The sequence below is a fragment of the Pituophis catenifer genome, unplaced genomic scaffold (assembly GCF_029215685.1).
Source record: "Pituophis catenifer annectens isolate HBS135680 unplaced genomic scaffold, rPitCat1.0.hap2 SCAF_1, whole genome shotgun sequence".
Classification (NCBI taxonomy): Eukaryota; Metazoa; Chordata; class Lepidosauria; order Squamata; family Colubridae; genus Pituophis; species Pituophis catenifer.
This window is the reverse complement of record NW_027256881.1, coordinates 77,094,249-77,117,826: the sequence shown is the minus strand read 5'-3', so window position 1 is coordinate 77,117,826 and position 23,578 is coordinate 77,094,249. Positions and strand designations below refer to the sequence as shown.

The 23,578-nt window shown below is 39.1% G+C and overlaps 1 protein-coding gene across 1 annotated transcript in view; it reads right to left on the bottom strand.

Annotated features, from left to right (window-relative positions):
* Nucleotides 1-3,713: 3,713 nt before the first annotated feature.
* PRKN (parkin RBR E3 ubiquitin protein ligase) overlaps nt 3,714-23,578 on the bottom strand; it is a 719,133-nt gene continuing 699,268 nt past the window's right edge. The window contains exons 10-12 of the mRNA XM_070951429.1: nt 16,441-16,527; nt 7,517-7,634; nt 3,714-4,075 (exon numbers count right to left, since the gene is read on the bottom strand). Of these exons, the coding sequence (XP_070807530.1) occupies nt 3,966-4,075; nt 7,517-7,634; nt 16,441-16,527 (315 nt within the window). The 3' untranslated portion in view covers nt 3,714-3,965. The remainder of the gene's footprint in view (nt 4,076-7,516; nt 7,635-16,440; nt 16,528-23,578) is intronic.

Below are 23,578 nucleotides of genomic sequence, written 5' to 3'. Positions count from 1 at the left end.
GGAGGCTTACCCACATTGCAGATCACATATAGCCTTCCAGGACCTCCTCCAACTCATGAGGAACCCCTTGCACAGCTTCCTGCTGTGTTGGATTTGACACCCTTGGGCCCCCTTTGCCCCATCGTCCCTCGCTCCACTTACCTTTCCCAAAGATTGTCTTTCTCAAGGAGAAGCAGCCAATCCACGATGTCGCTTTCCTAAACATAGGCAATGTGGTGCCATCCTGAAAACAGGTGACTTTGTGAATTGCGGCCACTCACAAAGTGGTGCACATTTTCAGGATGGCACTATGCGGCCTCTGTATGGGAATTTTGGAGACGAGGAACAGGCGGAGCAGACTTAGCAGGCTTCTCACCATGGTTTTGTTGGGAGGAAATTCTCCCCTGTTGGGTTTCTTCCAGCCGGGATGCAATGATCAACGCTTTGAAGAATAAATCGAATAACCAAGCATAACTGCCAGAAAGAAGCTTTTAATGACAAGGAACCAAGATGAGTGATATTCAGTAAGGCTTCTTGGCTAGCTAGAAAGATTGACATTCAAACGTGAATTTATAATTATACCCTCCCTTTCTTTTTGTGAGAAGGTCACAAAAGAGAATCACATGGCCTTGGGACACAGCAACAGTCATAAGTATGAACCGGTTACCAAGCCTATGAATTTTGATCACACGATCCTGTGGATGCTTCAAAGGTCGTAACTGTGAAAAACGGTCATAAGTCACATTTCTCAGTGCCGTTATACCTTTGAATGATCACTAAACGAACTTTTGTAAGTCCAGGATTACCTGTACTTCCTCTTTATGTTTCAGAATGTCTGTACATATTTAAAGCCAATGAGCTGAGCAAGATTCAGTTGGGGCAAACATTGCTTTTTCAACATCCCATGCTAAAGAAAACAAGGGTGTATGTGAGGGCATGCAGCAGAAAAATACACAAGGCATTTCTTCGCTTGGTTTCAGTGGCAGGAAATAAGCCTATTAAAGAAGAAAAACTATTTTGGGGGTATAAGGTAAAGGCTAACAGATGGGGAAATGATTCCAAACTATTCTTCTGTTTCCCACTTCTTTGCTGATGTTTACCACTGGCTTGGGTTTGAAAACATGAGCCTGTTGCTACCTTTAGTTCTATCCTAAGATTTGTGTCCATCGTATTTTGTCAAGGGAGCTGGGTATAACATTTGGCAGGCATGAAGAATTTTCTCTACATTAAGTAAAGGTAGTCCTGCTCAGTGGTGGGTTTCAAATTTTTTTACTACCGGTTCTGTGGGTGTGGCTTGGTGGGCATGGCTTGGTGGACATGACAGGGGAAGGATACTGTAAAATCTCCATTCCCACCCCACTCCAGGGGAAGCTTACTGCAAAATCCCCATTTCCTCCCGATCAGATGGGACTTGGGAGGCAGAGAATAGATGGGGATGGGGCCAGTCAGAATTTTTACTACCGGTTCTCCGAACTACTCAAAATTTCAACTACCGGTTCTCCAGAACTGGTCAGAACCTGCTGAAATCCACCTCTGGTCGTGCTCTACCTCCACCAGAAAACAAAATTCTTTCATAGTTGTTTTACTGCAAAGATTAGGATAAAGTCATATAAATCTCAGCACATGGATAACAGGTGATCCTTCACTTACTACTATTCATTTAGTGACTGGTCAAAGTTACGACAACACTGAAAAAGGTGACGTGATCATTTTTCGCACTGATGACTGTTGCAGTATTCCCATGGTCACATGATCAAAAATGTTTGGCAACTGACTCACAGTTATGACAGTTGCAATATCACGAGTTTGTGTGACCTTTTGCGACTTTCTGACAAGCAAAGTCAGCGGGGAAACCAGATTCACTTAACAACTGTGTTACTAACTTAACAACCGCAGTTATTCACTTAACAACTGTGGCAAGAAATGTCTTAAAATGGGGCAAAATTCACTTAACAAATATTTTGTTTAGCAACAGAAATTTTGGACTCAGTTGAGGTCATAAGTTGAGGACTACCTGCTTAAATGCGAGTAGACTGCAGTAACCAAAAACTGTCAACCCTGAAGCTGACCTGATCAAGGCCATTTTGAGGCTTCAGTGTTGCTACACTGGAGCTGAGGGATAGGAGGGGGGAATACAGATAGCTGGGGTTTTATATATAATTAAAATCAACTTACTTTTAGCAGTAATGAAATACATTCTTGGAGTAATAGGCCACAGTTATAGAAAAAACACATGGCTCCTTAAATTCTTAATGCTGAGAGCTGATCACAATCCATCACTCATTTAGCTTTTGAGGTACAAGATTGGCAGATACAGCGGCAAAACAATGTGACAACTCTGGTTTAGCATAAAGTGTAAGCTACCTACTCTGTGTATGATTGCTTTCAAGTAGTTTCACAATGTCTTCATTATAATAAATCTGAAGTAATCAAATACCATCAAAAACATGAAAACACCAGAACTTTTATTGAGGATGAAACATATAGCAAGACCTTTTTTAAAATACTGGCATAGCTTCGACCAAAGACTTGTAAAAATATAATTCTAAAAATCAAATCCATCAAAAAAAATGTCAATCAAAATCAGTCTGTTTTATAACCGTTTTGGGTAACTCTAGTAAAACTGTAAATATCTATATCATGTCAGACAATGAGATTACAGAACTCAAATTGATGTTGACTTAGAAAAACTTTGCCCAAGTCTCCAATGTATATATTATAGCTAAACTCTTCTAGTCTTCTAGGAATGTACATACCAAAGAGGTCAAAAGCAGACAACAAAGATCCAGGGTGAGATTCAGCTAGTTCAGACTGGTTCGGGGGAAACGGATGCTAATTTTACATCTGGTTCGCCAAACCGGTAGTTGCAAGGACTGGCTGGCCCCGCACACCCTGTCCCTCCCCTCCCAGGAGTCTCCACACGGCTCATTTTGGATGCCAGGCAAGTGCAGGGCCTCAACAGAGGCTCTGGGAGGGTGAAAAACGGGCCTCCCGGAAGTTCTGGAAGTCTGGAAACGGGCCCATTTCCGGGCTCCAGGGGAGGCCATTTTCACCCTCCCGGAGGCTTGAGGAAAGTCTCCGGAGCCTGGGGAGGGCAAAAAATGGGCCTCCCAGAAGTTCAGAAATGGGCCCGTTTCCGGGTTCAGGAGGGCCTTCAGAGCCCGGGAGAGGCCGTTTTCGCCCTCCTGGAGGCTCGAGGAAAGGTGAAAACGCCCCCACTGCCGTGGTGCAGGAGGCTGAGTTGGCCACACCCACCACGGCCATGCCCACCCAGCAACCGGGCAGATAACTGGTTGCTAAAATGTTTGAATCCCACCCCTGCAAAGATCTATATTTTATTTGTGACTGAGGCCTGGAAATCAATCCAGTAAAAGTTGTGTCACTATAAAAAAATGTACTATAAAAGTTTTGATTTTAGAAGGCAAGTTGTGTAATATATTGTTTATCTGAAACTGCACTTGTAATTATACCTATATAATTTAAAAATTAATATTTCCAAACCTTCAAACACAAAGTCACAAACTGAATTGCTGATAAATATAAACCATAATAGTTTGAACAATTTGAGAGGCCCAGTTTTGTATAGTTCTTTATTTTGCCAATAATAGATAACACATTTTCAAATCAAAGATGAAATCAATTAAAAACAGAAACTGGCCAAAGACATGACCTAGTTTTCAAGGGAGGGAGCACCATTACAGAGTTGCCTTTATGTAAGCAGAATATATCTAACATATTAGATATGTTCTGATTATTTTTTTAAAAAAATTGCTATATTGGACTTAGATATGACCATCTGAAGATACATACTGATGTTTGGTGCTTATGAAAAACACATACACAAAAGCCAAATGTCATAATTAATCCCACAATTAATACTTGTGAGAAATTCAAAGCTTGAACAAAAACTTTGGAATCTGATATTGTGGGAAGTAACTGTGAAGTTCCCTGTGAAGCAATTGGTTGTTTCTAGGTTTCCTTAAGGATCAGTCAAACCAATGATCTCCCATGCACATTCTGTTCCATTCAAGGCTACATTTCCAACACCATTCAAATTTACACTGAGATTGAGGACATTTCATATGCATACATCCACCTAGAAGAAAGTCAATAATGTGTATAAGAAAATCATACAGGACAGGCAACCATTAGTACAAATGTAAACATAAGCAGATAATAAGTTGTCATGTTTGTGATTATCACAGCAATTAACTATGTGTTTCACTTCAGATCCTACTGTTAATTTATATGTGAAAGGGACAGTGGAGCTCTTTTAATTTTGCAAACTCTTCATTGCGCAGGATAGCTGCCCAGAGTCTCCTAGGTGCCACGCGTGATAGCATTTGCCGATTAATTTATTGAACTATACTTTCAAGAATCTTTAATCGGGGTGGGGGGGGGGGGAGAATGTAGTTTATGAAATGTTGCACTTATCCATTCTAAATTCCTTTTCAATTCATGGAAATTGAGCTCAGATGAAATTCTGATTCTGAAGTGAGCCCAAAGGAGACACTCAATGTGAAATGCAACTCTCTCTGCCTTTATAGTTTCTCTGAAGTCCAGAATGCAGGGGTGAAATGCTCCCGGTTCGGACCGGATCACCCAATCCGGTAGCGATGGAGGCGGGTGGTTCAGAGAACCGGTAGCAAAAATCCCTGCCCCCACCTTTGCCCAGCTGAGCCGCACAATCATCAGAGGCTTTTTAAAAAAATTTAAAAGCATTTTTTTTATAACCTTTTTGGCCGAAAAAATGTTTTTAAAAGGAAAAGAAGCCTCTGCCGATCAGGCAACTCAGCTGGGATCATCAGAGGCTTTTAAAAGTATTTTTTCTACAGAGATTGTAAAAAAATTATTTTAAAAGCCTTTGACGATTCCAGCTGAGCCACACCATCATCAGAGGCTTTTTTTTTACTTTTAAAAGCATTTTTCCAGCCAAAGAGGTTGTAAAAAAAATGCTTTTAAAAATAATTTAAAAAAGCCTCTGATGATCACGCGGCTCATCTGGGCATGGGGGGTGGGCAGGGATTTTTGCTACCGGTTCTCTGAACCACCCACCTACATCGCTACCGGATCGGGAGCATTTCACCCCGAATCCATCTATATCAAGATTCTGCAACCTACACCTAGATTTTAAATGATGGCTTGGGAAAGTGACAATCCATATATATCAAGATAGTACACTTACATCTTGAATAATGATTTTGTGGAGCGGCAATTCATATATATCAAGGTTGTACAAGCTACCTTTAGATTTTGAATGATGGGTTTTCGGGCTTACCCTTCTAAAATGGGAATAGTGGCTAGATAAATGCTACATATTATTTGATTTATATTAAAAAGGCTTCAAATTATATAAGCGTAACTAATATGAATCTTCTCCTACAATTTAATTATACTGTATTTTCTTCCAGTCACATTAATAATTATACTATGGAAGTAGTACTTGGGAATTATTATACTCAAAGTTTTGAGTGGCCATAAATAGTTCTCAGGCTATGGACCATTGAATAAAATCTGTTATAAGAAGTCATGGAAATATGCTTATGCAACTCTGAAATGTGTAATCAATGGAGATGGATTACATGGGCTCTGCAAAGGGTAAAGAGGAAGTTTTCTAGTGATTAATGGTATTGAGAAAGCTTACTGATCATGTGGATCACTAAAATAAGGCTTTCTCAGTACACGGACAAAATCAAAGTGTTGCTCAACGCATATAAATAAGAACTTTGTTTTAGAAAATTACTAATTTCATAATTTAGGGCCCAATCTAAGGTCCTGGCTTTTACTTGTCCTTTCACTTAACTGGTTGAACTTTTTCTAGCAGCTATGTAATTCCCAAGGTATATTATTAGCTTTCTTCATGAAGTCCTTTTCATGTGCAGATTATTTCAGATGTTGAGAAAGGACCTGCCATTTTTCAGTCACTATAGTACAAAAGAATTGGACAGCCTCTGCTCTCTGCTTGGATACTCTATTTAGAGCATGGCTGTTTCTAATGGTGCGCTAACTAAAGAAGCATGAGAACATCAAGACATCTGGGTACCAACTGTTTGCCATTGTTTCATGGCTCAAAATACAATAGCCTAAGAAAGCTAAGTATAAATGTGCACCCAGTTTCTTTTCATAACATGCTTATGAAATTGCATTAAGTAATTTAAGGCAGCGGTCCCCAACCTTTTTGGCATCAGGGATCATTTCTATGCAGAGAGGTTTTTCTGCGGACCGGAGGGGGTATGGTTTCGTGTGTTGCCTGCATCCCATGGATGGGGCTTTGTGTGGCCTGGTTTCTGGCATGTTGTGGACCAGTGCCAGTCCATGGACTGGGGGTTGGGGACACCCTGTGATTCTCAACAAGCATATGACCTAGAAATACTATTGGGAAATAGATGTACTTTTTTTCCATCTGATATGAACACACGAAATTAAGGTCTACACACTTCAAATAACAACACAGGATGACACAACTCTGACAAGGTAGTAATCACAAGTAAACCTAATATAACCACCATTCCCATCTAGCAGCAACCTGAATCAGAGCACCAAGGGAAAGTGAAGCAGTGTGGCACCTAAATCGAAATCAAACCAAATTATATTCTGCTGAGTAGGAATTCTAGACATTGAAATCCAACACATCTGCAACAGAGGTGGGTTTCAGCAGGTTCTGACCAGTTCTGGAGAACCGGTAGCGGAACCTCTGAGTAGTTCGTAGAACCAGTAGTAAAAATTTTGACTGGCCCCGCCCCCATCTATTATCTGCCTCCCGAGTCCCAGCTCATAGGGAGGAAATGGGGATTTTGCAGTATCCTTCCCCTGCCATGCCCACCAAGCCATGCAACGCCCACCAAGCCACACCCACAGAACCGGTAGTAAAATTTTTTGAAACCCACCAGTGATCTGCAGGGTAGTGAGTTTGGAAAGTAAATTCAAAAGTAAATTATCCTGTGAGGTCTGCCTTGTTCTCCTTTTACCCTAATCTTCTGCAAATTTAATTGCATGTGTTTTACTTTTCAATTAAGAGTTTCTGAAGGACAATTTTGTATGTTCATTTCCTACAGTGACTGAAAATTGTAATCTTGTTTCATGATTTTGAAATGGCCTTTTTGGTCATAGTGAGTTATCAGAACTTATTTTCTAGAAAGTTAATAGTTTTATTCATGCCCTACAGATGCTTTTTCAAGAGGCAACTGGGCTTTCTTGTTTTTCTTTGAAGACATTTCACTTCTCATCCAAGAAGCTTCTTCAGCTCTTCAAATGAAGCTTCTAGGATGAGAAGCGAAAGGTCTTCAAAGAAAAACAAGAAAGTCCAGTTGCCTCTTAAAAAAACAACTTTGGGATAACCATGACCTGGATAACCAAAAATCTCCTTAGACAGTGTTATTCATGGTTTTGAATGTTAAATCACAAAACACAATTAGTTAATTCTAAAACAGTGAAAATTATAACCATGCTAGGTTACACTTGATATATTGGAGTGCTTTGCAATGTTGTTTTAAAATCTGTCTATGGGGGAATGGGAAATATCCTTCAGGAAACTCACCGTCCTTTTCTACTGGAACATGGCATTTAGGGCATGGCTTTGTTGTTCTTTTTATTGTTTCTTTGGATGCATCTTCCCAACGAGCTTTCATGGCGGCATGCTCATCAATTTCAAATCCCTGCAAAGAGAGAAGAAACCATGAACTATGGATAAGTTACACAAATCATGACACGTGACCACTTCCTCTAGATCAGTGTTTCTCAATCTTGGAAGCTTGAAGATGGGTGGACTTCAACTCCCAGAATCCCCCAGCCAGCGCTGGCTGGGGGATTCTGGGAGTTGAAGTCCACCCAATCTTCAAGCTACCAAGGTTGAGAAACACTGCTCTAGATTGTCCTTTTTTTTTTCTTCATACGATAATTGGAGTAGTTGTATTATACCAACAGCTGAAAGTTTATTCTTAATAGATGAAGGTAGTCTTTGACTTACAACAGTTCATTTAGTGACGGTTCAAAGTTACAACTGAAACAAGCGACTGTTTTTCACACTTATAACCATTGTAACATCCCCATGGTTCTGGGTTCAAAATTCAGATGCTTTGGCAACTGACTCATATTTATGACGGTTGCAGTGTCCTGGGGTCATGTGATCCCCTTTTGCGACCTTCTGACAAGCAAAGTCAATGGGGGAAGCCAGATTCACTTAACAAGCATGTTACTAACTTAACAACTGCAGTGATTCACTTAACAACTGTGGCAAGAAAGGTCATAAAATGGGGCAAAACTCACTTAACAAATGTCTCAATTAGCAACAGAAATGTTGGGTTGCAGATTTTTTAACAACCAATTCTCTGCCCTAATGACTGGCTGGGTGGGAATGGCTGGGTGGGCGTGGCCAACTCGATGTCACTTACGTTGAGGGGTGCTTTGCCTTGCCCGCCCTCTCATGACTGTGGGGATGCTGCAACGGTCATAAGTGTGAAAAAGTGTGCCCTTGTAACTTTGAATGGTCATTAAATGAACTGTTCATTTTGTAAAGGATTACCTGTACAAAAATACAAAAAGCTTCTTTGCGTGCAAAAAGCTGCCCTAAATACCAGTTGTTAGATTAGAAATGGTGGAATATAGACTGAAGATCAATGAGTCACAGCCGTCATAGAAACCTAAACCATTCTGTCTGAATACTACCTTTTCCTCAGCGATACCTGCAATCCGGAGTTACAAATCAGGCAAGTTGCCAGAGCACATTGAGAAATTAAAATAGTTAAAATACAAGGATAACTATCAGCAGCCAAATTACTCTTGCTCATAAAGTGAAACCCTTTAGCAGAGAGGTCATTTAAGCTCTCCAGAAAGTGGGTGGGCATATTTGGGCTACAAAATGCCCAGCTAAAGAGACAAATTAACAAATTAACATCTCAGCTAAAGAGACTAATTAACAAATTAACATATTGAGTGAGCGCTAATCCCATTCTGCCTTTGTTCAGACCTTGCTGCAGGGAATTTATGCCTATGAATATATAGTAGCTATCTATCTCTTTATCCCTTAAGTGCTGACATCTTCTGCGGGCTATTAAGGAAGGTGGGGCTGCTTTCTTCCTCTAAGAAAACATGTTTCTCCATTTCTCATTCAGGGAAATATATTCCGTTTTAATATTTCTCAAAATATTTCATTCTTCTAGGAGAGGGGTGGGTGCTAACTTTCTACAATTGGTGCTATGTTATTATGCCATATTATCATGAGAAAAAACTAAAACAAATTGGAAGGAGGATCCACTTATTATCAGTGAGCAATCATGTGCCTTGCCCACTCCGAAGCAATGCAAGAGACTCCTGCCCCAAAGGTGCTTTTTCAGGAGGCAACTGGACTTTCTGGAATCTCTAAGAATCTCTAAGACTATCCCCACCAACACTGCCAAGGCAAGCTATAAGAATATAAACTGACAGCAAACCGCACTCCTTACTAGCACTGATGATGTTACCTATTTTGGGTAATGAAACATCTGCAAGAAAACAAGCAAGCTCAGAGAGCACTAAAGACTTCACATGGTGCAGGTCTAAAGATATGTTAGCCCCTATGCAGAATGAAAGAAGGATATTTTGTCCCAGATGTGAACCAAAATGCAATTATTCTGGACAGAAGCAGTGTGAGCGTCAGGGGATGGGGGGAAAGCCGCAAAAAAGAACATTATTAGGTAGGGGATAAAGTAAAGGTTCCCCTCGCACATATGTGCTAGTCGTTCCTGACTCTAAGGGGCAGTGCTCATCTCCGTTTCAAAGCGAAGAGCCAGCGCTGTCCAAAGACATCTCCGTGGTCATGTGGCCAGCATGACTAAATGCCAAAGGCGCACAGAACGCTGTTACCTTCCCACCAACGCCGGTCCCTATTTTTCTACTTGCATTTTTTACATGCTTTCGAACTGCTAGGTTGGCAGAAGCTGGGAAAAGTAATGGGAGCTCATCCCTTTACGTGGCACTAGGGATTCGAACCACTGAACTGCCGACCTTTCGATCAACAAGTTCAGCATCTTAGCCACTGGGTCCCTCAGGTAGGAGATGCAGATGGAATTTCCCAAAATCATGCAATGTTCCTCTGGATTTCAGATAAGGCAGCTCCTGCCCATGCAATTATGTGCTGGAGGGCTTGTTAATCTTCAGCAGAAAATTTTCAGATGGTTCTGAAGGTTGCATGGAGAAAAGGACAGGTTGCCACCCTATGTGCATTTACCTACATACACATTTTACAGAATGGAATGAGACTTTCTTCTGGATAGTTATGCAGTAAGTTACACTGTAATCTGACAATTTACTTTAGGAGTTTAACCAGCTTCATCATTTCTGGATTTTCAGTTCGTTCTACTCATCCATTAAGAAACTGTACTTAGAATAACTCCATTCATGTTCATCAGCTATTCTTGAATGGAAGTCTATCCTAAGGGCACGTTATGAATTCTCCCAGGAATGTCCACGAATGAGAAGAAACTCTAGGAATGCGGTTTGTCCCCTGAGAACTTCTTCGTTGCTTTTTTCCCCCCTCTTGATTGTTTATCTGGTGCTGTTTCTTGCTTATCTCGGTTGCTAAGGAGGATGTGCTCTGTACCGTTTGTTTTCTTCCTGTGGTTTTGGTTACGCCATTTGAACGGTAGGGAGGTGGAGGTTATCTCTAGGTGATGGCTGAGTTGTCAGAACATCAACATGCTAGGTCCTTTAGTATAACATTTGAAATGGTAAATTTTATAAATAAATTATGTTGATTATTTAGTTTGTGTTTAACTGGGGGTGCCGTCCAGAGTTACATGCAAGAGAGATGGGCAGCTATCTAAATTCAGTACCTACCTACCTATTTATATACATAGATGTGTGCCTTGAAAACAATATGACAATATGTCCTGGAAAAGGAATTTTGTATTGCTTACTTGGTTACCTTTTCAAAGACAACTCTGGGTTTGTGTTTTAATGCACCAAATTAACAATGTCTTTAAAATCCTGTTGATGAATACAAAGTTCCCTTTGCTCCCTCCCCCAAATCATTCAGATGATTAACAGGTAATTTTGTACTTCGTAAAATATTCAGGATTAATTCAGATTGTAAGAAAATCACTGGCCGATTTCAGAAAGGGCTCTCTGTACCTTTCTTCAGTAGCACAGTGCCACCATGTGCAAAATATGAAGACTGCATGAAGTGAAAGAAAGAAAGGGCATAATAAAATAACTGGAAATTGGAGGACAGAGAAGGTTACTGAATGGCTGAATTGATATGTTCCTATAATTGGTCATAGGCAAGATTGTCATGCAGATACAGTATATTAAACTCAGGGCAATTGTAGGATGGGAAATATCCCCCCCCACAATAGCTCTGAATTTGATTTGGATCTTATACAGTAGAACTTAATTTGAACCCATGTTATCTGATCATGGGCCTCAGATAACATGAAATTATAAGGCGGACGGCCTCATTAAGCCTTCCTTGTACTTGCCTCCTGCAAAGGCTCGTAGATTATCAGCAAGGGATGATAATCCCCTGCTGATCCCCTGCTAATCCCCCCTTTTCTTTTAAATTGAGAATTTTAAATCTGTTTTTAAATTATTATTATTATTATTATTTTTAATTTGATTTATATGCCGCCCTTCTCCGGAGACTCAGGGCGGCTTACAATGCGTTAAGCAATAGCCTTCATACTTTTGTATATTTATACAAAGTCAGTTTATTGCCCCCACAAACTGGGTCCTCATTTCACCTACCTTAGAAAGGATGGAAGGCTGAGTCAACCTTGAGCCTGGTGAGATTCGAACTTGCAGTAATTGCAAGCAGCAGTTGTTAATAACAGGGTGCTTAGACCACTGTTCTATCAAGGCTCTTTTGGGATTTTTTATTGGGATGTTTTAAATTTGTCTCAGGCTAAATTGTTTAATCTGGTTTTATTTTTGCTTTTAAATTTTTGTATTTATGTATTTTATTTTTGTGCCTGTTCACCACCCTGAGTCCTTCGGGAGTAGGGCGGTATATAAATCTAAGAAAAGAAAAGAAAAGAAAAGAAAAGAAAAGAAAAGAAAAGAAAAGAAAAGAAAAGAAAAGAAAGAAAGAAAGAAAGAAAGAAAGAAAGAAAGAAAGAAAGAAAGAAAGAAAGAAAGAAAGGAGATTCTATATTCAGAATTTGTATTCTGTATTCGGCTTCTGTAAAACTGTTGACTTTGGACCAATTTAATTGTACAGGTAGTCCTCAAGTTACGGCCACAATTGAGCCCAAAATTTATGTTGCTAGGTGAAACATTTGTTAAGTGAGTTTTGTCCCATTTTACAACTTTTCTTGCCACAGTTGTTAAGTGAATTGCTTAACAACTGCATTTGTTAAGTTTGTAACATGGTTGTTAAGTGAATCTGGATTCCCCATTGACTTTGCTCGTTAGAAGGTCGCAAACTCTCATCCCATGAGCTCAGGACACTGCAACCGTCATAAATATGAATCTGTTGCCAAGCATCTGAATTTTGATCATGTGACCTGCTATGGTTGTGTGAAAAATGGTCATAAAACACATTTTCAGTGCTGTTGAATTTTGAACGGTTGTAAGTCGAGGACTACCTGTACTTCCAGAATTCTGAGGCAGGATGTTTGAACCCTGTTAGTGACTAACCAGATTAATCACCTTGTGCAAAAAATTTTTTAACCAATCTTAGTTTTTACAACAAAACCACAGCTCCTTGATCTGCTTCCTCAAAAAAGTACATGCAGAGACAAGTTTGATATTAAAACTATTTTTTACCTCAAGACAGCTGGGGGAATGTGCTTGTAAAAATAGGATTCTGTTTGTGCAGTTTACTTAGACGGAGTTGTGCTCTAGGGATCCATATTTATATTTAAATTATAATATTGAACAAAGCATCACTGAAGCTTCTGGTTGCATTTCAATGGGATTCACTTAAATGATGATCCAGATAAAGCTAAAAAAATGTATGTGATTATTTCCTATCAATATATTGGGAAATATCAATATACAAATTGCCTTTTCTATCACCCACTGTTTGAAAAACCGCACTATCCCAATACACCTCTCTATCTTTATCTCCCAAATTGTGACTTTCAGGAGGTTTGGGCACATATGCTATGCTGGGTTTGTTTTATCAGGTTCTCTAGTTTCAGACAGATGGTTAATTAGGTCCCAGAAGGACTCTCTCTCTCTCTCTGTGACTTACTCATAAAGTTCTTCTCATCCTGTGAAGAAGCAACAGGAGTGCCATAATGTACTGAGGAGCTTAGTTATTGGTCCATCCTACCACCCTGGGGGAGATATACCTAGGTGCCTGCTTAGTGTCAGGTTGGGTTTGCCAATGTGTGCCTGGGAGATGACTACCTTTTCCATCTCCCATGAGGCTTTATGGCTGCCTGGCATTAGTTTTTAACAAGTCTCTCTTGAATCAAATCAATAAATAAGGAAGCACTGGCTCCCCTATTACCTTTTTAATTAAAAAAAAATCTCTCTGGGCCCCATTAAGCCCCCTTGGCACCAGGAACTGATAGCTAATAAGAGGGCAACAGAAATCCAATGGTATACTTTTATGATAAAAAGATAACTCTGCTTGTCAGCGACCAAGAAAAAAAAAGACAAAAAAGATAACAAGATGGAAAGGATGTTTATGATAAACTGTACCATCAAATTTATCTCTTTTTAAAAAACCTTAACAAGAATTTTACTGTTGGGGGTCTCAACTGGAAGAGCTTTCTGAAATTTGGATTGTATAGACCAAAGTTCAATTTCATAATCTTTTTTCCTGCTATTGAAGTAAATTGATTTAAATATGCATAATTTAATTGTATAACATGACATTTCTATGACCAGGTCTAAGTAGTATAAGACAAGCCATATTTTTAATGCAGTCAGACTGGACAGATGCTCATGTGTATTTACTTGCTGGGTACCCTTATCTCACATTGCAATGGGTCTCTTTCAAGGGTGAAATACTCCCGGTTCGGACCGGATCGCGTGATCCGGGAGTGATTGTGACAGGTGGTTTGGAGAACCGGCAGCGATGGCGGCACAAGGCTCCGCCCACCTGCCCAGGTGTCGTTACTTCCTGCTTTTAAAAGGTTAAAAGATAAAGGCTCTGACGATTGTGTGCTGTGATCATCAGAGCCTTTTTTTTACCTTTTAAAAGCATTTTTTTTACAACCTATTTGCCCGAATAGGTTATAAAAAATGCTTTAAAAAAGTTTTTTTTAAAATTTGGCCACACCCACCCCAAGCCACACCCACAGAACCAGTAATAACAAATTTTACATTTCACCACTGGTCTCTTTGCCTCATCTGCTGAACTCATCATTTGTCTAGCACTGGTGCAGCTCCACTGAGGAGAGATCATGCTTCCATGCTGGTAGCCTTTTGAAGTTAGGATTGAGGGTAAAGACCATATAGGGAACGTATGGTAGGGCTACAGTAATTTCAGAATGATTTGGTTTGGAAGATGGCAGAGCTCATTTAATCAATTTCCCCCTTGCCTTTCCCTTCTTAGGGTGATTAGCATAGCTAGGACAAGGCAACATTGGAAATACAATACTAAAAGCATTAACACGTTGTCTGCTTGTCCAAATGTGAATAGAAAGGATTGTTTACTATAATTACCAGATGAATTCTCATTCTCCTTTGTCAAAAGGAACTCATGAACTATGGATAGTATAAAAAGGCTATATTTCCATCTCTCATAATCAACCATGTCTCATATACGCCGCTCAGGTCTTGATTTGTTTCCCCCAGAACTGATGATAGCTTAAAGGATCAGCATCCAAGGACGCTTGGGTACTGATTTGCTTAATGAATAATATGGTTTAGTTTGGATCCTGGCATTCTCTAGGAATCTAGCAACCTATGTGCAGTCCTGTGCTGAAGTCCAAGAATTAACTTGATAAGGAGTAGAGTTCTCAACTCAATTATTTCTTCATTTCAGCATGATTGTTTCAAGAAATAAAAGAAAATTTCCCAGTATGAAACATAAAAGTGCACAATAGGAACTTCTCTTTGCTTATGTTTGAAATATAAATTGGTTGGCTGGTTGGCTTTTAAAATAATCCTTACATTACCTTGACCTAAATTAAAACAAATTTGCTCAGTTTGATATTTCTCTTTACGGAGTGAACAAAACTCAGAATTATGGTGACTATTAGAGATAATGATCAGTTCAATCCTTGTTTATATCTAAAAGCATCCCTTTTTAAATCTCCAAACATTAAAATATTCCTTGCAGTGAGGTAATTGAACGTTGATGAACAACAGCAAATTGGGAAAAAAACTACCCTCTATAAGATATTAGTATTAAATAGACCCAAAAGCCAGTTAAAGAGATGTTTTCTGCACCACAAAACTTCTTTAATTCCCCCCTTTTTTATAATTTATCTCATAGTGTTTTGCAAATGTGTGCATTTTTGTTTGCATGTGTTGACTGTAGGACTACATTGCATTATTTCAAGAAATGAAAAAAAAGAAAGAAAAGAAAATCTTTCCAGTTTACCTATTTGTTTCAAAATAACACTGTGCAACTCTTTGGATTCAGTTCCAAAAAGTGATTTAGATTATAGATACAGCAGCTTTAAACACTAGCAAATGGGTGTTATATTTGTGCCTCTGCATGTTCCAAAGTATGTTTTTGGAACCTAATCTGAAGCATTGCACAGCTCTATCAGAAAGTACAAATTTAAATACCTTAAAATAAAAATCAAATTACTTTCTCCCCATCAGTTTTTATAATCTTCATAATGCAGATTACATTTGTGCTTGCTGCTCACTATGCTGATTTCTGCTTTGGTTCTGTAGGATGAAGAATTAATACTGGGCTATAAAGAGGAAGAACGTGGAAGAAAGTAGATCAAGCATAAACTTTCATGCTTCTCCATAGGAAAGGTTTATGGAAGTCCCATCAGTCATTTTCTCAAAAAATCTGAATACCATCATGGTAAAGATAAAAAAAAGGCTCATTTTCTGAACAGATATCTGTCCGTATATAAGTTGGAAATCCCATGTAAGTTTCATGACTTTATTAAAGTCTAAATAACTACTTCTGAGTTCCACCTATGATATGTATAGCAATAGCACATAAGTCTTATATACTGCTTCAAAGTACTTTACAGTCCTAAGTGGTTTACAGAGTCATCATATTGCCCCCAACAATCTGGGTCCTCATTTTACCAAATTGATGGTAGACTGGAAGGTAGCTGGAAGGCTGAGTCAACCTTGAGCCGGTCAGAATCAAATTCCTGTCAGTTAGCAGAATTAGCCTGCAGTGCTGCATTTTAACCACTGCACCACCAGGGCTCTGGTAAGAGCCAATAACTAACACTAGGACTTCTGAAGGGGAAACAGCTGTTTACTGCCGGATCTTCTCCCTTTCTGTCCACATGATATTTCCCACCAAGGTCCTGATTGTCTCTGTTCTTGATTATCAAGCTCCCCTCCCCCCCAGTTAATTTTCTGAGATGCTATGGATGTGGAGATATGTACCATTTGAGCTGTGGCTCCTGGACTTTTGAATAAGCTATGGCATTCCCCTTCATGGTATTCTTCTTTACATTCACGGCAGAACACAAACTGAAAAAAGAAAAACATAAACAAACATTAGAAATCAAGGGGAGGTACGACAGCCATAGCATTTTCAGATGATCCACCACTCTTCTTATCCCATTAAATTCTCATAATTCTCATAATTTCTTATTTATCATCCATCTGATCACATAGCCTGCTCATTAATACAACTGATTTATGTACTTTTCTCCAACGAAAAAGGCTATTTGAATATATATATATATATATATATATATATATTTTCCTTTTACACATGGAAGCACTGAGGGGAGAGAAGTATTTGAAAAGTCAGAACTATCATCAGTTTCCTAGGGCGAGTTTCTGAGATTAACGTCATTAGAAAATTGGGACAGGGGGCAAACTTTGTCTTGGATTCCTTAGCTGCACACAAAAGTTCTCCCAAAACATTTCCATAACTAGGATATCTTAGAATTTTGGAAACACTGGAGAACAGGGCAGACTGCATTTCACATGAAGATTCTTCTAAAGCCATGGGTCAAAAACATCTGCCAATAAATGTTGCACTTTCCTAATAATAGGGACAAATGAGAAATAGATGAGATTTTAGCACTTCAGGGTTCCTGTAATGATTCTCTAAGCAAGTAATCACTGACTCCTTCAGGATAAACATATCCAGACTGCTATCTTTCATTCATGTCAAGCACTAAGGAAATCAGAAAATCCAGGCAATTTGTTTGATTGATTGTTTATTACATTTATGGGCTGCCCATCTTATCATAGGGTAACTCTGGTGTCTTATAGTTACATATACAATTAAAACATAAAAAATAAAATCTGACATTAAAACCTAAGGACACATGGAGTCAGTAGGGGTAGAGTTGGGGGAGATAGGATCAGGTATTGCTCAATCAATCATCTCCATTGCATTGTTCCCCCACTGGGACCCCAAGCCAACTGTCAGAGCCACATCTTTAGGCCCTTACAAAAAGATAAGGTTGGGGCCAACCTCACATTGGGGGTAGGATGTTCCAGAGGACAGGAGGAACAGCAGAGAAAGGTCTCCTGGACCTTGCCAGCCAGAATAATTGGGCTAACAGGACCTGGAGCATACCTTTTTTGCTGGCATTAGTAGGATGAGTACAATCTTAGTAGGGTGAGACGGTCCCTCACGTAACCTGGACCCATGCCATGAAGGGATTTAAAGGTGATTAAATGGAAGCACTGAGCTACAAGAATCTGAACTACTAACAGCCAAAGCAAACTGATAGCAGGTAAGAGTAAAAGGAATTCAAGATGGGCGGGACTTAGATTTCTTGTGGATGCGAAGGGACTCGTGACTGATGATGCACTTGACCCCTCCCTCGAGCTCAGCCTGGTGATCTATAATTCAATTACGATTATTCATTTGTTACCTGTCCCATTTTCTAATGTCTGTGAACAGCAGCAATGTGTTGTCAAAGATGGAGAGCCAGTTTATTTTTTCCTCTATCAGTCAGCAACTTTCATTTTAAAACCACTTAGTAAAATTGTAGATGATTTAGTTCTGAATAAACAGAACTATTTAAAAATTACCTTCATGTCTATTGCCTACTTCTTTATAAGACAGAAATCTGCCTTGACATGGAACTATGATCCCTGCACTGTCATCTCCTAATTATTATCCTTGTTGTCTAGAGAAAATAAAAAACAAATAAAGTGAAATATCAATTAAAGTATTCTTCTGGCCAATCTCAAGTACACCATCTTGACCCACCACGAGAATACCGATATATATTTTTCAGCTCCTTGCTACACTGACAAGCCGAGCTGATGAAATACGTCTGATGTTTTGATACAGTCTTGGCTCTTGCATATAATGAATAGACATATCAGCACAACTTGACACTAAAATGTTTATCTGCCTCATGTCACATCTTTGCAGTTCCATTTTGCACTCTGTCATGCTCCTCTTGTCACTTTAAGTACTGTATGAAATCACAATTCATTGCAGTGCTGCAAAAAATGATGCTTATGCAAAGTGAAAACAGGACAACCCGCTGACTACTCTTCAACATCCGTTGCCTGGAGTGGCTGAAAGGTTGAGGCCCAACTATCTGAGTGAAATACATTTTGCAATGTTGTTCCCTTTTGAAAGATTTGAGCGATACATTTTCTAGTACGGACATTACTCTAGTTAAGAACTTTTGAGTTGCAAACTTTCACTGAGATGAACAAACCTGTCCATGACTCCAATCCAGAAGATTCTGAAAGTCAGGAGAAAACAGGAAAGGGTGAGTTTCTGGCATGTCACTTATATAATTGCACTCAACAATAAACTAAAGGGCCACCATCAGTGAGCTATTGGACAGCATTACTTGGTCTGTTCTGTGGATGTTTGGGTGTTTAAGGGTGGGGAATTGTGGTGGGTGGGAGTGCGTTTGGAGATTATTATGTGTGTTGGACCTGGTCTTTGGGTGTTAAGTGAATTTTGTTGTACGGGTATACTGTGTATACGTGTACAATGACAATAAAGTTATTATTATTATTATTTATTGGTTAATCTTTAGTGAGATTCACAGCCTTTGAGGCTGGTTAATAGCTCAGCAGCTCGAGTCCTAACCAAGGACCTAGGAACTGTTAAGGTATCGTCGGAGGATGTAAGCTGTTCCGAGTAAGGTGGTTTTTTGTAGAGTCAAAATGTTCAAGTCCGGCAAATTTAGAATTTCTAAATAGCGGGGTAGCCCTTTGGGTATTGCTCCGAGGGCTCCAATTACAATCGGGACAACACACGATTTCTTTTTCCACAGTCGCTCAACTTCAATTTGTAAGTCCCGGTACTTTGTGATTTTTTCTTGCTGCTTATCTTCAATTTGTGCATCACCAGGTATTGCAATGTCAATGAACCATACTTTTTTCTTTTCAACTATTGTTATGTCAGGTGTGTTGTGGACCAAGTGCCTGTCAGTCTGAATCCTAAAGTCCCACAAGATCTTGAGTTTCTCAATATTATTATTATTATTATTATTATTATTATTATTATTATTATTATTATTATTAGTCCTGGTAGTGCAGTGGTTAAAGTGGGGTATTGCAGACTAACTCTGCCCACAGCCTGGAGTTCGATCCTGATGGGGCTCAAAGTTGACTCAGCCTTTCATCCTTCTGAGGTCGGTAAAATGAGAAACCACATTGTTGTCCTATGTTGGGGGCAATGGGCTGGCTTGAGCTAAATTTTAAATTGGTTTTAAATTGGGTTGTTTTAATTTACGGCCAGAATATGTAATTATTTTAATACTGTTTTTTAAATTTTGTATGCTTTGTTTTTACTTAGGCTGTGCACCGCCCTGAGTCCTATTTGGAGAAGGGCGGTATAGAAATTTAAACAAATAAATAAATAAATAAATAAATATGCAAATAATGCTTCTATATTGTAAACAGCCCAGAGGGTGCTGTAAAATGCTATGGGACAGTATATACAGCTGAATGCTAAATGCTATTGCTAACCCCTTCTCACTTTCTCATGACTTCCACTCACATACTGTCCTCAGATCTGCTCGCAGACTGTAAAGCAAGGACTGTATTGTGCATGGATTTTTCTTTGCTTATCGGAATTGTGAACAAAATCTTTTTGGAATGTAGCCTGTTCATAAGTAGAGCCCTCTCTGTACATGTGACATGTTGAAGAAACAAAAACATTTATTTAAATTAATAGCTGTTAAGCCAGGGCAGGTCCACCAACACTCTTTTTAATGGGCCACAATCCTTCTCTGGAAAAGTTGAGTTTTTCTTTTATAGATTTTATTTTTGAAAATTGATGAGTTAAGGAGAGAAGCAATCATTCCTTTTGCCCCTTGATTTAGAATAATAAACTCAGACTTCTGTCCCACAACCTTACTACACCTTTGCTTTCATACTTCTCCTGACTCACCAACTCCCATAGGATGGCCAGTGATGTTGGTCTTCATTGACCCTTCTTTTTATTTTAGAACATGCCTTTTTTCTTCTTTCTTTAACTGGACAGATTAATCCATATGAAGAGGTTTCATATTTGGGATCTCTGAGCTACAGATATTCTCTTCTATTGGTTTTAATATGTACACAGTGTCCTAATTATTTGCTTATTACATTCTTTTTTTGCCACTGCATAGCCCAAGGCAAACTGACATTTATGCTATCTAGAAGGTCATTAGGTCACTTCCTTATGCAAAATTTGAACAAATTAAAAATCAAGTATTAAGAAAACATATTGAAGGAGAAACAGTAATAAATAAATTTAAGGTTTATGCAACTTTTCTATTCCGCAAATATGATAGCTGTGGCTCAACCTCTGAAGTAAGACATTCAGTTTTGGTAAGTGGATCTAAAGACAATATATATAATTTACTACAAATGACATGGGTCTATTTCCAGTATTATATAATGCTACTTATATCTGCTCAAGTCATTGCACTTCCTTTATTTTGCACCATGTTGAATCTCCTCTACACAACTCCTCCACTGCACAACTGAACTTGCAGTGATAATGCAATTTTCCAGATATGGGGTGATATAAGAGAACATTGTTCCATTAGCAGATATCATTCCACGCAGCATATTTTAAGTATCACCAAAATTACGTTATCATTCTCTGTTCAGTCATGTTTCTGAGATGGGCAGCTATATAAATTGATTGATTGATTGAAATAAAATAAGTCACTTACAAAGCCAAGTGACCGCTATGAAAAGAATCCTTAGAAGTCCTTAGGTCATATACCGTGTTTCCCTAAAAATAAGACCCTGTCTTATATTTTTTTGAACCCTGAAATAAGCACTTGGCCTTATTGCCATGCACTCAAATGCCTGACTGGGCTTATTATCAGGGGATATCTTGTTTTGGGGGAAACAGGGTAGGTGGTCCAGTGGTGGGATTCAAGTAATTTAACAACCGGTTCTCTGTCCTAATGATTTCTTCCAACAACCAGTTTGCCAAACTGCCCAGAAAGTTAACAACCGGTTCTCCCAAAATGGTGCGAACTGGCTGAATCCCACCACTGGGTAGTCCTCAACTTACGACCACACTTGGGACTAAAATTTCCATTGTTAGGCAAGGCATTTGTTAAACTATACCTGATTTTATGACCTTTTTTTTGGCCATGGTTGTTAAATGAATCAGTGCAGTTGTTCAACGAACCACATGGTTCTTAAGTGAATCTGCCTTCCCCCATTGATTTTGCTTATTGGACATTGGCTGAGAAGGTTGCATGGTGATTATATGACCTTGGGATGCCGCAACCCTCATAACGGTATGTTGGTTGTCCAGCACCCAAATTTTGATCACGTGACTGTGGGAATGGTGCAACAGTTGTAAGTGAGAGGAGAGGTCTTAAGTCACTTTTTTCAGTGCCACTGTAATTTTGACTGGTCATTAAGTGATTGGTTGTTAGTCAAGGACTACCTATATAGAAAGAATGAATGTCAAACTGCAAAATAAATACAGGTAATCCTCGACTTACAACAGTTCATTTAGTGACCGTTCAAAGCTGCGTCACTGAAAAAAGTGACTTAGGACTGTTTTTCACATGACCATCGCAGCATCCCCATGGTCACAAGCTCAAAATTCAGATGCTTGGCAACTAACTTATATTTATGACGGTTGCAGTGTCCCAGGGTCATGTGATCATCTTTTTGTGACCTTCTGACAAGCAAAGTCAATGGGGAAGCCAGATTCATTTAACAACCATGTTACTAACTTAACAACTGCAGTGATTCACTGAACGACTGTGGAAAGAAAAGTTGTAAAATGGGCAAAACTAATTTAATACACTTTAATACCCTTAGCAACAGAAATTTTGGGCTCAATTGTGGTCGTGACTTGAGGGCTACTTATACATAAGGAGAAAAGTGGAAATGAAAGAGGAAATGAAAAAAGTTTTGGTTATTTATTTTATTTTTTTATTTATTTTATTTTGTTGAGTACATATTAGATAATATATATAAGTGTAAGCATGAATTGAATACATAAAATGAATACAATTAAAGGGAACATTAGGACAGGAACAGTAGGCACGCTGGTGCTCTTATGCCCGCCCCTTACAGACCTTTTAGGAATGGGGTGAGGTCAACAGTAGACAGTTTTAGGTTAAAGTTTTGGGGGATTTGGGATAAAACCACAGAGTCAGGTAGTGCATTCCAGGCATTAACAATTCTGTTACTGAAGTCATATTTTCTGCAATCGAGTTTGGAGCGGTTCACTTTAAGTTTGTATCTATTGTGTGCTCGTGTATGGTTGTGGTTGAAGCTGAAATAGTCATTGACAGGTAGGACATTGTAGCAGATGATTTTATGAGCTATGCTTTATATTTTAATTTATATTTATATTATATTTATATTTTATGGTTAGTTGGAGTTTATAGGAACCTTAACAAAAGAGAGATGGATGTTTCTGTAACAAATGCCGATGAAGTGATAAATGGATTGGATGGATGATTTGCCAGGAGGATTAAAAAAAAAATGTATGCAGAAGTATAGTGAATGGTATTGGCCTAAGGGAAATTAGCTACAATTTATTTTCTTATCTTCCTTCCTTCCTTCCTTCCTGCCTGCCTGCCTGGCTTCCCTCCCTCCTTCCTCCCTTCTTTTTTATTTGATTTATATGCTGCCTATCTCGCCCAAGTTTACTATGTATATAACATTGTTTAGCTCAAAAGAGATTGGCGTGATGATTATGTTTGTAGGAATGTTGGTTAGTTATAAAAGCTTCTGGTCTCTTGTTATCAACTTTGAGTTCCATTCATTTAAATATTTCTGGTTGCAAAAGGCTGAAAAATCAAGCACATATCACCAAATACACAATATTCCTTCTAGATGATAATTATTTTACCTAACCCATTGCCCCCCCCCCAACTTTTGGGCACCAGGGACCGATTCTGTGGAGAGAGATTTTTCCGTGGACCAGAGGGTGTGTGGTTTCGTGTGTTGCCTGCATCCCACAGATGGGACTTTACTTTTTTGTGTGGCTCAGTTTCTGGCATGCTGTGGATCACTGCCAGTCCACAAATCAGGGCTGGGGATCCCTGTCCTAACCAACTACTATGAACATACTTGACATCAGGAAAGAGCATGCATGTATTCCTACTAT